At 44.8% G+C, this 14151-nt stretch overlaps 1 protein-coding gene across 1 annotated transcript; it reads right to left on the reverse strand.

Moving 5' to 3' along the window:
* Nucleotides 1-271: 271 nt before the first annotated feature.
* Nucleotides 272-12043, reverse strand: enpp1 (ectonucleotide pyrophosphatase/phosphodiesterase 1). The gene is made up of 23 exons (XM_052053256.1): nt 11849-12043; nt 9696-9762; nt 9218-9284; nt 8238-8335; nt 8077-8156; nt 7833-7952; nt 7630-7739; nt 7449-7514; nt 7263-7335; nt 7014-7122; nt 6220-6351; nt 6117-6148; nt 5874-6001; nt 4926-4995; nt 4720-4807; nt 4448-4635; nt 4307-4346; nt 3843-4003; nt 2574-2694; nt 2188-2262; nt 1854-1986; nt 1552-1696; nt 272-1467 (listed from the first exon to the last, which is right to left on the reverse strand). Exons 1-23 carry the CDS (start codon nt 11966-11968, stop codon nt 1315-1317), a joined length of 2376 nt encoding a protein of 791 aa, XP_051909216.1. The 5' UTR covers nt 11969-12043; the 3' UTR covers nt 272-1314.
* Between the last annotated feature and the right edge of the window lie 2108 nt (nt 12044-14151).

Below are 14151 nucleotides of genomic sequence, written 5' to 3' on the forward strand. Positions count from 1 at the left end.
TGCAATCTGTGACGAACGCTTCCTGGGTGTGTTTTACTTTAGCCAATTTCAGAGTGCAACATTTTTGGGGGCGCAGTTTTAAGGTAGGAGCAAATTGCCATGTAAGGGTCACACAAAGGCATCTCAATGGTATGTTAACTTGAGTTTAAGGTTCAAGTCAAACACGATATCCCAAAGTTGCAAGGCGGTGATTTAAACTTCAGTTCTACTTTCGAGGCACGTTTTGTTTTCAAGAAAATTGTACCACTTTTGGCACACTAGACTTTACAAGTTTCACTGTATGTATTTATTAATTTAAAACAAAATGGTACAACTAGAAAAAAAAACTAACACTTGAGTTCTGTCAAAACATTTTAAAATAAAAGCATTTTCAAGGATTTGCACGGTCACAAAATATATTCATTTTTAACTGACCAAAAGGAAAATGTTTAACGTTACTGCGTTCACCCTTGAGCGGAACAAATTTTGAGTCCCAGTCAAATGGGAGTCCACACAAGTCCAGAAATACAGTACACACACACGCACTCACACACACCGGCACTTTACATTCTAAGGTCTACACACTCAAATGTGAGACCATGTGCAAACGTGCACACGCCACGATTCACAAGTTGAGGAAATAATAGATGAACATCGAAAAAAAATGGATATGATATGGGTGAGGACCACAAATTTAGCATCTCAAGAAATTTGGCAATCAATATGATTGTTGATATGAAGGATTTTTTTTTCCCAGACCGATACCAGTATTCACTCGACTACGCGCCGATACCAAGAACCGCCGGTAGTACTCGTACTTTTTTGATACATCAAATTTCAAGTAATAAAATGACAGCCGATTTTTGTTGTTGTTGTTGCTTTAAGTATCTGTGACTGGTATCGGCATCCTTGGCGTGAACCCAATATCTTGAAATAAGAGTCAGTATCAGCCTGGTATGGATACTTGGTATCGGTACTCGTCCATCCCTCGTTAATGCAGAAGGGAGGTGGAAACGTCTAGAAACTCTTTCCTATGTATTTCTTTTAGTCTGCATAATAAGTTTGAGTTTCTGAATTGTAATACAGGATTGAAGTAGTTGTATTTTTCCGCGATATTCTAAATGATTGAGATGCACTTACGGGCAAGATTGCTTCGAAACCATGGACCCACATTTCAACTGGGCAAGTTTCGAGCAGCCCATCTTTGGCTCTGGCCTCCAGAGGCAAAGTGAAGTCATTTCATGACACGATGAACAAAATCTACAACCGATGTATGGCATTGAGTATGTACAACAGTTATTTTAAGTGTCATAATTAACCGACCGTTAATTGACTTCAAACAGTATGTAAAAAAGTCTTGAGCTGCAATGTCTCTTCCACCGACAACCTGTCGTGGTAGAAGCTCAGTCCAGTCAGCAGTTCTACATCACGGGCGCGGGCCACATGAAGCTGCATCCAGTCCTGCGTCCACGTTAAATCTGAGCCGGTCTACGGATGAACAGGGGAGGTGACGTAAGTTTAGAGGAGGAGCCGTTGAGGCGTCTCGGCCACGTGTTGTTGGCGATAACTCACGCCGCAGCTCTCGGTGTAGTCAGCTCTGTGTGGCAGGATGAAGGACTTGACCCTGAGGGGACCTTCGCAGTTACCGGGACCAAACGTGGAATTCTTACAACTGGTCAGGATCACGAAAAAATGCGTCGGCGTGGGGGCCTCGTTTCTGGAGAGAGGTGCAAGTCATGCCGTTGTTGTTATTTATCAGAAATAAATGATTGTTTGGAATAGCGACCCGCTACATTATCGGATTATTTTAATGACGATTTTGTACTTTCAACTTGAAACTCAAGCAGATGCGGCAAAATGTGTGACGGACTTACGGCGCCAGGGTCTTGAAAGCATCCACTCTTCCGTTGTAATCTTCATCAAATATCGGGCCACTCATAACGTTGACGCCATTCAACTGCTCCGAATACTTTGGGAGCAAGACGCCGTGGAAATAGTTCCAAACATCTGATGTAAGAGGGAAAATGTACAGCCTGTTACGTGTTTAGAGTGTCGATGATCACTTTTCAACATGATGTGGCATGCTTTGGATCATGTGCTATAGGAAGGCAAAATTTTGATTGTCCAGATATTTCTGCACCTTGTTGCATATGCAGTTATTTTATAGGCCGCGTTGCAAATTCATACACCGAGATGGATGTACCTCACCTTTAAACGCGGGGTACATTGGCACCATGTTGCTTGTGATGAGTGAGTCTGGCGTACCGTCTTTGACATTGAGGCCTTTTGGAACAAAACGAAACAAACAAAAAAAGAAGCAACAGATGGAAAAAAAAACTACAGTGATCCACTACAGTGAAATGTGATCCACTACAGTGAAATGTGAAGATTTTCTTCAATGAAATGCTACCCGCTAAAAAAATAAACGTATTTTGTGCTGCAGCATCGTTTTACTTGTATCTTACAAGCAAAGCACTAAATGCGGAACGTCCGTGTGCCGTTTCTTTTGACACGACAACACAATTCTAAAAACATGTCAAGTTCAATTCAGATGAGGAGCTTTTTTTTTTTGACCGGGACACACGCGCACTCACTGCGGGGATAGAGCAAGCCTTGCGTGTTGTCATTGGCGCACATCTGGCTAGTGGCCGGGGGTACGCGGACGTCGGCGCGAATACATGCCTCCCGAGATGCGTCCGGGGATTTTGCTGTGGCCTGAAAGAGAAGAGTCGCATTGATAGGGCTACTCTGAAGTGATCGGTAAATGTAGTTTGCCAAATAAATGTTGTATAGATATGATGCGCGAACAAAATATAACATTTAGAGTATCTATGGGCGGAGCATGTGGGAGGCCACCATTTTGAACCCTTGATGAACCTTTAAAATATGCAAACCAGGTTCACCATGACAACGAAAGAATTGACGTTCCCTGTTGCTAGCCGACACCCCATCAACATGATTTCAAGCTATTATCTTTGGATCAAATGACCACGCGTTTGGATTTCAGGGGCGCCAAAGAGCGACGAATCACTCCCTGGACGGCAGATATAACGGCGACCGCTACATCAATTGTCACTCGACCAAAATGGAAACCACCGTGAGTTGCATTTCGTTGGCACTGCGGGATGTAAACAAGAAGCACCGAGATTCAAAATGATCACACGGAATGCGTGACAACACCAAGTCGATCAGGGCTCGGCACTTTGTCGTGACAACGTGGGTGGTATGTGCAAAATGTTGAGGCTCCCTCTAGCATGCCTACTCCCTGTACTCCCTGACGGGGGTGAGGAGATTGAGGGGGGGGGGGGGTGCGGGGGGGGAGCAGCAACTGGAGTTAGAAACAACATTCCGACAATATATAAGCAGGCTTGTGGCTTGGGAGTGACAAGCCCAGTAATGTTTGGTGGCAATTGCCAAATAAAGAGCAAGGGCGACCCGAAATTTACGATACGGTCGTAAAGTTCATTCATATCAGTGAAACAAATAAACAAAAGAATAGATAAAAATGAAGCTCATATATTATGTAAGCTGGAATCAATAAAATCAGGAAATATTTCGCTGTGTGAATCTTGAATGGAGTTTTCCAAGCCGTTTCTAATTTATCCCAATGCACTCGTCATCCTTTTTATAGCGAGCGAATGGGTGGGAAAAAAAAAATCATCATTCTGAACCACGGGGGCTCTGCCTGAGGTCGCTGTTGACACCAAACGCACAATGAGAAAGGCCAACACCATCGCGGCCGTGACTAAGAGCAGCTCGGAGGAGGAATTCCGACTGTAAAAGTAAAAGCCCCTCATTGACTCCCCATCCCAAAACCCACATCAGCCGCGAGCCGAGGCTATGATTAGGGATGAAAGACTAACCGGATTCGGGACGGTATACGACACCCAGAGAGCCATGTGACGGTCGTGGCTGTAGCCTGTGATGTAGTTGGGCTGGTGAAGCAGACAAAAGGTCGCGTCCGGCTGGACGACGCTGGGAACGCCGAAAGGATGGTGCAGGCGACGTAAACGCCATCTGACAGCTGCCAGAGAAAAGGCAAGCGTTCAAAAAGAGCTCAAGATTCGCACCGCCAGACTTGTAAGACATCCTCGAACAACATTATGACTCAAAATGAGGAGGGGAAAAAAAAAAAAGGGAACGTCTCCCGTTCGAAAACAACTTTCGCCAAACTGCTGGCCACAAAGCCGATCGACTAAAATAAAAGGTCTAAAAATACAACACGGGCTGGCACGCTGAACTATGAATACACTCCCTACGTGCAAAACCACGCATTCCTGTTATTCTTTATGATGAACGTAAAGCGGAAAAATCAAAAGACACTCACTGGCATTTGGAGCGGCCATTATCGCGTCCATGTCTTCGCCCTAAAGGGAGAATAAACTTGAAATCTATCGCGCAGTGTCAATGATGTCATTGAAGGTGTGGTTCATTCATTGACGACATGACGGCTTCATTCCGCGTTGACCTTTGCCCCTTCTAGAAGTGGCTCGCACGTGCAGTTTAGGTGGACAACCGGGCGGGAGTCGGCGACCTCGCAGGGCGTATCGTGGGAGAGCTGCGCGGGGTGAACGGGGAAGTGCACGGGACTCTCGAGGAGGTGGTTCAGGCTCCCGTGCGTGCCGTTGTTCGCAGCGGGAGGGATGCCGAGAAGGTCTGGCGCCACGGGGGTGGAGAACAAACATTTCATCCGATGGAACGCGGAATAAACGGCATCCCGCTAATAATCGCGCCACTTACCGCACATGAGGTTATACACTTCAATGTTGTCAAAAGGAGGCACGCTCGTGTCGCTCTTAAATCCCGGACCGTAACCAATGAAGATTGCCTGGGGGGGGTGGGGGGGTGGGGGGACGACGACGATTGGGTTCCGATTTGAATGCTATGCAGTTAGTCGTTAAAAAAAATAAAAAAAATAAAATGAAAGCACGCTGCGTTTGTCTCACCTGCATGTTAGCGAAAATGTTATCGGAACCATGGAAGCCGCCAGAGCAGTACTTCACTTCCTTGCGGTTTCTGTGCGCAAAGAAACGACAAAAAAGTTTTATCCACATATCGTATTCAGTCGCACGCCAAAGACTAAGGAAGTGTCATCCTCTCAATCAACGGCAAATACGTTCAAATGGATGTGCGCGGACATTCAAATGCACTTATAGGCTAAATGCTAAAAACAGCATTTAAGATGAGATAAGATAAGATAAGATATCCTTTATTCGTCCCACACTGGGGAAATTTACAGCCTCCAGCATGCTGCGATAAATTGAACTGCGCTTGTGCATGTGGGAAAAAATGTTTTTAAACGTAGGTTTGGGCTGGGGAAAAACTCGGAAAGATTGCGAAATAACCATTTTATTTTGAAGGCGTGCTAATGAACAAACACGTATTTGCGCGTACCATCGAGTGTATTTGCACATACACATTTACGAGTCTAAAAATGTTTACACACATCGGCCGTTCCGCTCTTCCATTAAAAAAAAAAAAAATCTGTCAATACTTTTAGACGGTTTCGTCTTCAAAGAACTGGCCATCCAGTCGCTAATTTCCGAAGCTAACTTTGGTGGAAAACGGATTAACCAGCAAGCTTTTTGTTTAAAAGATTATTTCAAAATAAACTAACTTTTAATTTAAAATAAATAAACTCTTTTATTTAATTTTCAAAATGTATAATTTATATTTTTATTATAATAAAATTTAATAAATTATATAGAGTATATATAATATTTATATTAAAATAAAAGTAGATATTTTTAAATGTATAATTGATTAAAAATACATGAAATCAACTAATTAAAATAAACACAAATCTAAAAGTTACACAATTTGAGCGATGTTGATTCAAACGCTGCTTAAATCTTCAAACGATCAATTAACCCGAACGGCAAACGATGACTTACAGCGCCGCCTGCCAGCCTTCTCTCATATACAGGTGTCCTCTCTCGATCCTCAAATTGTTGGCAAAATGCAAGCGTTTGGGCAGGTTCTCTTTAAGGTACGGCCTCATCGGCTGCTCGGGAGTCCTGCACTTCAAAACAAGACACCGAGCATGCAGGATCAACACACGGCGGGGGGCTTGGTTGCACATGAGGCGCAAAGCAAGCAGATAATACAATCAATCCGATTTGGGATTCTCTGCATACCGACATGTTCTTCACCAGGCCCTCGTAGTCGACTGCGTGGAGAGAAACGAAAAGGCACTCAGATTCCCTGCTGGAATTGCGCTTGGCAAGTCGAGGTACTCACAGGAAAAGAAATCATCCGGCAGGCGTTTGGGTCTGATACGAGCCGCCGCGCCTTGTATGACCGCAAAGTCGTCGGTGTCGTTCTGGTAGGAAGACACAAATGCTGCCCGTTCACACGTTGCTTCTTCCATGCCTGGAAAAAAAAAAACACAGGACTGTAGAAAATTCTAGGACATTGAATTTCTGTTTTCAACATTCGGGACTATTTGATGAGCCATTTTCATTTGGTTGCTGCTTAACTTCGCTGCCACACTTAGCTGAAAACACCCCCAAGCTCACGCAAAATCTTTATTATGATATAATTATGGAATTAACATACATATGAATCATGTTCTATTCTAATTATGTGTTGTTTTTTTTAAAACCTGGTTTTTACAATGGCCGTGTTCTTTTATTCTCATTCACTACCAGCCAATTCCGGACCAAGTCTGAAAAGACGTATAAAAACGTCTTTGGGAGTGAGTTATTTATCTCTTGTCATTTATACAGCTGGGAGCACTTTTTCCTCAACCGACACGGCTGTTTTGTGAGCTCCTTCGTGAGAGACGCAGTGACTCGAGCGAGTCAAACATTTGGAAAGCAAATGGAAGCCTCGGAGCCATCTGGGCGGACTTGGATGTCTTTGGACTGTGAAGCCGCAGAGACTTCATACGAGCTAAGATGGCACCAACTTTCTGTCCGGGTGGGGCTTTTTGGGTTAACATTTGTCGTATCTCCTCGTCGTTTTTGCCTACTCGGCCGGTGAATTCGAGCAAACCTAGTCGCGTCGGCTCGCCGAGACTGCTCTTTACTCACCGTGATCCGATATGATGATTAGGTTGACGCAGTGGAGCAAGTCCCTTTGCGTCAAACCATCCAGTAGCATCCCCATAATGCGGTCCACATTCTTTAGGGCGTCGATGAGCTGGAGAAAAAATCACAAGTGTCAAAATTCATCATTCCGATTAAAAAAAATAAATAATAATAATAATTGTAACCTTCAGCGCAAACAAGATTGCCTTTTTCAACCTGACTTTTCCGTGAGCCGTTGACAAAAAGCCTTACCTGGCTGCTTTCTGGTCCGTAGCGATGCCCCGATGAGTCGGGCTCATCCAGGTACAACGTGTAAAAGTCGGGTCTGATAAAAAAAACAAACAACACATTCAGCAGTCAGTCGCTCCAAGAAGAGTGTGGCAGCCTCGTGGGATTGAATGAGAAATATCAGGAAATTTTTTTTTTATGAATATATACCGTTTTCCTTGAGCTAAATCCAGCCACTCAAGCAGCGTCGACACTCTGGTTTCGAAGCTGGTGCTTCTGTACAGAGAAATGAGCACCGTGCAATATTACGTGATGTAGCGCTGTTCGCACTTTACGAGGTGGCGCTAGTCAGAGACTCGAGTCACATGACTCACCTCGGTGCTACTCTTACCTGTCATAGACTTTGTAGAAATCTGGGAAGCTGCCATTGATGGCCACATCTGAACCGGGCCAGAAAAAAGTTCCCGTTTTTAATTTGTTCCGCATGGCGGTGATCCAGATCTGGAGAGAAGTGCAAAAAACCCCCAGAGTTGATCATATACGATCCTGAACACGTAACCCCCCCAAAAAAAGTTCACGGCATGATTTCCGCACCGGCTCTCCTTGGTACCATCTGGGGTTGTATTTCTCCTCCGTTTTCAAGCTGTAGAATATATTCTGGGTGACGTCGTACATCTTGTTGTCGACGATCCCATGGGACTCTGGGTAAAGGCCCTGCAGCAAATACAAACCAGAGAGTCGTCCGGATTTCTGTTATTCCCTTCAACAAACCCCGATTTTACTTCCAGAGCGCAAGGCGGGCACACGAGGAAACGGACGAGGTCCAGCTAACGCTTACCGTGACAATCGAGTAGTGGTTCGGGAACGTCTTTGTGGGATACACCGGCCTCATATGTGACGCGCTTGTACCCAAGGCTCCTGCAGCACAGTCACCAAAAGTTTTTCCTCAACCACCAGATACCACCAAAAAAAAATAAAAGGGAACTTTTGACCACTTACGTAACTTGCTGATGACGGGTATGTGGCTGCTGTGATCTTTCAGATACTTTGCTCGGAAACCGTCCAAGGATACCAGGATGAGGGGCGACCTGGTGAAACTGAGCAGGAGGCGGGAAGACTGAGAGACTTTCAAGGGGAGCGGTAAAGGAAGGACAAATTGCCCCAAATAAAAGGTAAATTATTTGCTATCCAACCAACATTTGTTTGACGTAATCCGGGTTGTTGTTTTTGTGTAATCACTGCTCCCAAGATGCAGAAGCACGTACATCCAGACAAAAAGCACAACATGAGGACATTTTTTTATAAAGCCTCATGAGCAACGCCACGCATCAGCAAAAAAAGTGCCGTAACCGAGAAGCATTTCAGTTCGTGCCAGCGGTTCCTTTTTTTCCATGTTGTAATAGGCCTGTCTGGTAAAACACACACACACCTTATACACAAATACATGTCTGAGTCATAAGATGGGGTTTCCGTTGCAAAAAAAAAAAAAAAAAAGACTTCATCACAGAAGATCCCGTTTTTGTTTTGTTTTTTTTATAATGGGCAAGAAGACGGAACATCCAGGCGGCGACAGACAATTCTTTTTTTGTTTTCCGCAGCCTTGCTAGGAACAATGGTCGCTACTCACTCCCGATACATAAGATAAGATATCCTTTATTTGTCCCACACTGGGGAAATTTACAGCCTCCAGCAGCAAGAATGTAGGTAGAAAGAAGAAAGAAGGAAAAAAAAAAAACACCGTTCAACTAAGTGCTATATAAACACAAAATGGATAAATCGCAGCGCTATTTACAATTATAATAAATGTGGGCGTGGCCAGTCAATGGCATTATTTACAGAAGCAGAACGCAGTAATTGACTTCATATAAGAATTGTTGTGAAGTGAGTTGAGGGCACAAACAACCCTGGTGGTGGAGGCGGGTATTGCGTAACTACGGTATAGTAGACATGCGTGAAATGGCACGAGTAAAAAGCGCTACCTTGGTGGACACTTTGGCTGTTCACTTGCCACAGAGTCAACGTGCTGCAGCCAGTGCGCACCATCATCTGGGGGTGGGGTGGGAAAAAAAAAAGAAGCCGTCATTAAATCCATGACTGAAGTTTGAATGTTAAGTACACAAGGTTCGATATTTCTTATCGATGAGCGCGTTTTATGCTAAAGTCTCCAGAAAGATGCCCTCGTCTGCCTCGTGGCAAAAGAAGGCAGCGGTGAAGTCTAATTTGTTCCATACGGTTTCCACGCCACGCTAAATCGCAAATATAGACTAGTAAGTGAATACAAACGGGTGGTGCCGCCACAGAGAGAAGACACCCCACCCAAGACGGGGACAGCTGCGCACAGCTGAGCTGAGCGAGCCTCCCGTGAGCATTGCAGCAGGAGATTTGAACCAACGCCTTTTGGACAACGCTTCTTTTCCTTCTTTTTTTTTTTTTCAACCAACAAACAGTCAAACCTACCGTTTTGGGGAGGTTTGTAGGGAATTATCAGTGCAAGGATGATGATGAGTAAGCAGATAAAGACGACCTGCAAAAGGAAGACAAAAAAAAAATGTTTGATTTAGACAAAATGGCGATGAAAGAATTTTCAAGATGTTCACTTTTGGCTTCCTGTAATTGGCAAGCCGCGTCCTCCTCAGACGGCGGGCGTGAGGCTTTATAATTAGAGGGGGGGTTTCGCCGATCACTTTATAGAGTCCTTAAGGCTCCGCGCACCGCATCAGGCCTGCAGGTTCTTGTGGAAGAAAGCAAATTGTAAAGAACAAACAAAAGGCCTGACAGTGCCACGTCTATTTTGCCCGTAAAGTAAATTTCGGAATAATCAGCCACCGGAGAAGTATTTAAAGCGAGCTGGAATTCCGGGACAGGTATGAAAATATGCTGTGGTCGCGGTATTTCGAATTTGACAGTTATACGGGGGAGGGGGGCGGGGATAATGAAGAGGCTCCTGGGGAATGCCCTTTTGCTCGCTTTGTGGTCTGTGAAAGTAAACAAGCTGTCTGGTGGAAAACTGCACTGGATTACACGGTCAGCCACGTTTTTTTGTCAGGTTATGTGTGTAGCCATTTGGTGGGATTAGATTGTCACCGATTCGATCGAAAGTCACACGATGAGCTCTTTTTAGTTTTAAAGTCACCGCATTGCGATATAGAGGCCAAGCGTGTTGAGTTAGGAATTACTAACAGATGCACGGTGGCTGTTAAAGTACTCCAGGAAGCAGCAGATTGGAATCTGAAGTTTGTACACACACGTGTCTCCAATTAAAACTGGCCGCTGCCATTTAGTTGCGTTTAGCTTGGAAACCGTTGCAAAAGGTGCTCGTGGGAGGCACGCTGCTAAAAATGTGCGATTCAACGTTAATTTTAAACTGAATTGGTGGATTTGTGGCCAAAGCCGGTGATGCATCGTTGGTCTTGGGGGGGGGAACAAAACTGTTTTCACAATGCACACGCTTGACCCACAAACCTTGCTTGCATCCCACATTTAGCCTGGCCACACGATATTTCGGGTTTCTTTTCATTCCGCCAAGAGTAAACAATTGCTATTTTCGATATTGTAGACTTAAGAGCTCCGTGGCTGAAAATCCAAAGTCCAAATATAACAAGACGTTTTCAAAAATCCGCTCAGACAGGTTACGGTACTCTGTTTATTTTATTATTGGCTTTGTCAAGGCCATTTTTTTGAAAGTTCATCTTTTGTTTTGATCACATAACATCTTGGGTGACGTGCGATGTATTATGAGTTTCCTGTTTACACTGCAAACACACAGAAAGTCCTTAAAAACAAAAAAAAATCTCCTTTCATTTGAAACTTTACTCTGCAGTATCCTGAACTGCATTTCACCAGCAGCTGGAAAAAGAACCTCACCACTCAACCACACTAGCCCCTTTGACCCTCTCGTGTAGGGCGGAGGGGGCAGGGGGAACGACGCTCCTGCCCGCTGGGCTTTTTCTCTTGGCGTTAGGGTGAAAACATTTTGTTTCCGTGTACACACACTCGCACACACACACTTGAAACCAGAGGTGTTCAACTTCTTTCCATCATGGGCCACATCATGTACATGGCCAGGACTGTAAATTTTGGATTGGCTTTTTTTTTTTAAGCATGGCGCAAGACACAACGCATTTGCCACAAATCAGCCGATAATGTGTTTAATTAGGCGATGGATGGGGAATATCTTACTTCTCCGAATCTATTGTGTCACGCTCCTCCGTGAAGCTGCTGTCCTTACAGTACCCAAGACCTCATTCAAGCAAGACCGGTGGACTCTTACCTCTCGCTATCAATGTTAATGTTGAAAAAGTAACTGAGGTCGGTTACGACAAAGTAAAGAGTAGAGTACAGTCCGATACGTGTTCAAATGTAGTGAGCAAAAGGTCATTGAAGGCCAAATCAAAAATCAACTGAAGTACCTCTAGAGTTTGACATGATGTTTAACCACTGAAGAGGGGGGGGCTGCAATTAAACAAAACGGAACAGAGCAGACAAGGCCTAAAACTACATTAAAAAAACGCAAAACAGTTATTGGGAGCAAATGTAAAAAATAAAAAATCTGTCTTTGCTGACGAATGAAATTTAAGCGGGTGCTCGGGATGTATTTTTGCAAAACATACCGCACAGATGATTTTACAACGCCTGCTTCTGTTCGGCGGCGTCCGCCTCTGACTCTCCGGTTCCGTCGTGACAAACGGGGACAGAGTGTGCTCCTCTCCTTGCTTGTACACTCCGTCCATGGCGCTCGGTTGTTCCACGAACGCACGCTCCGCACCCAGTGGCAGACAGACGGCGAGTGTGTGAAAAGGGTGGTGGAGAAAAGTGCGAAGCGCCGCCTTGTTTTGACGAACGCAAACTTTTTCAAAGCTGAGGGCAGCCACGCAAATTAGGAAGCTTCACAATTCCAATGGTGGAAAAGAAAAAATATATATAATCACTCGGGAAATTATCTTAATTTAGAGTCTTAACAACGGTTAACTTTTTCTCAAACCAGCATTCAAATCAATGAACTTGAGCTAAGAGTGATTGAGTTTGTCGCCCCCTTGCGGTTAACCTGGAGAACCGCGATTACCCAAATGGAGATTAAATTGTAGAATCAAAGGTTCAAACTACTCTAAAAAGTTATGTCAGCTTGTGGAAAACGTCATCGGTTCAAAGCGAGATATTTCGTATTGAACAGCTTACCTCTCTTAATAATAGAAAATTGCTGAGACGCTCAGTTTTTACCCGTTCGGTGTATTTTTAATGACGGTAAATTCATAAAGAAAACAAGTATGAAATGGTAATTGGCCCAATGATTAAAACACAAAATTATACAAATAACACTTATGACAAATGGCACGCATACGGAATCCTACCTGCTTGGAGATGTGAGTAACAATCGCATAAAGACTACTTACTACATTACCGCAGTGATGACGGCGCGTGAATCAAAGTATCCACAAGATGGCAGTGTTGCCTCAGAATCACCGTACTAAATTCACGTTCCACGTGCTCTCGAGTGTTTTCACGGTGATAAGGGAGGCTCGGCGAGAAACGCGTTCAAGAAGTGACGTCACAAGAAGATAAATTTCAGTCGGGTTTCCTTTACGTCCAACTGCGTCACGTGATAATGTGCTGGAAGACTTGATCTTTGACCTCGGCCTTTTCTTGACTTAGCAAAACATCCCCTGGTCATTGGCTCACACTCAATGTTTATCTTTGCCCTGCTGTGCTTTCCTGGGTGTGCGTGTGGACACTGTGAGAAGAGCACTCTGCTTATGTACACGCCACAAGCACACCCATGGTACACATTTCTGCAATTCCTGTTCTCATGACGGTTCTTCTCACTTCACTTAAAGCTTTCCGTTGAAGTCAATGTGGGCTGTTGCGAAACAAAGACGGTACTTTGGGATCACTGAAATGATTTACAACAGTCAACGGTGAGATACATGACGGTATTCGGTGGCCGGCGAGGTTGTTGGAGTTAATTAGTCTCTTTCAAGAGACAACCGGACCTTGACAGAGCCCCGACTTCTAAATAATACACCTCCCAGAGCCACCGAAAGGTGTGCTTAAAGAATTCATCAGCTGACAGTTATCGTCACTTCCTCCCCATGAGACTCCGTGTAGTCACTTATAAATCTGCCATGAATTATTCAGTCGACGTGTCACAATCCTCGGCGTGCTGTATGGAAAGCTCCTGTCAGCTTTGGATTGGTAGACGGGCTGGATGTCATATAGGGCTTCCGTTTGCTTCTGTTGTTGTTTTGGAATAAGATTCCCCTCATCAACTTTTCCACAACTGCATATGGACGCTCTGTGATTTGCATACGTGTCCCACGGGCGATGATGTCGATGCAAACCGTGGCAGGCAACATGATGTCACATACAGCACATCTATACTGTGCAAATATTTCTGAATGTACGAAGACGCCATGCCACTGACGCATCCACGCTGTAAAACGTGACCGAGTAGGACACACATGTGCAGCCCGGAAGCTCCCGACATCTCTTGACGAATGTACACATGCTGCGTCGAACTGTAAATGTATCCGTGCGGGAGCTATTGGATGTGTCTGCAGCTGCAAACACAGTCAGCGGAGGTGTATATAGACATGTATACATTGTCTACTGAGGCCTGCCAGCCACACTCGCAGTCATCCCCCCCCCCCCCCCCCCACTGGAGCAGCCACGTGCAGGTGAAGCCCGGCCCATCGGGATGCCAATAAACAAGCCTAATAAGTCGAATGAACCGTAATTGGGCGGATGTCGGGAATAATTGTCAACAGACAGCAGTAGCGGCGACACAGTCATGAAGGCAGAGCAAAAGCGAGCCTTTAATTGAATGTCATGTGGGAAGCTGCGGGCTGTGTTGAAGCTGAAGGGCAGCCTTCCCAGGATGCTTTGCAACTTGGCAGTCAAGGCTCATGGACGGATGGAG

The sequence above is a fragment of the Hippocampus zosterae genome, chromosome 19 (assembly GCF_025434085.1).
Source record: "Hippocampus zosterae strain Florida chromosome 19, ASM2543408v3, whole genome shotgun sequence".
NCBI lineage: Eukaryota > Metazoa > Chordata > Actinopteri > Syngnathiformes > Syngnathidae > Hippocampus > Hippocampus zosterae.

Coding starts and splice junctions, on each gene's coding strand:
- enpp1 (XM_052053256.1), bottom strand. CDS start 11,968: ATGGACGGAGTGTACAAGCAAGGAGAGGAGCACACTCTGTCCCCGTTT. Junction 7,336..7,448: donor GATTTAGCTCAAGGAAAACG/GTATATATTCAT, acceptor TTTTTTTATCAG/ACCCGACTTTTACACGTTGT. Junction 6,002..6,116: donor GCCTGGTGAAGAACATGTCG/GTATGCAGAGAA, acceptor CTTGTTTTGAAG/TGCAGGACTCCCGAGCAGCC.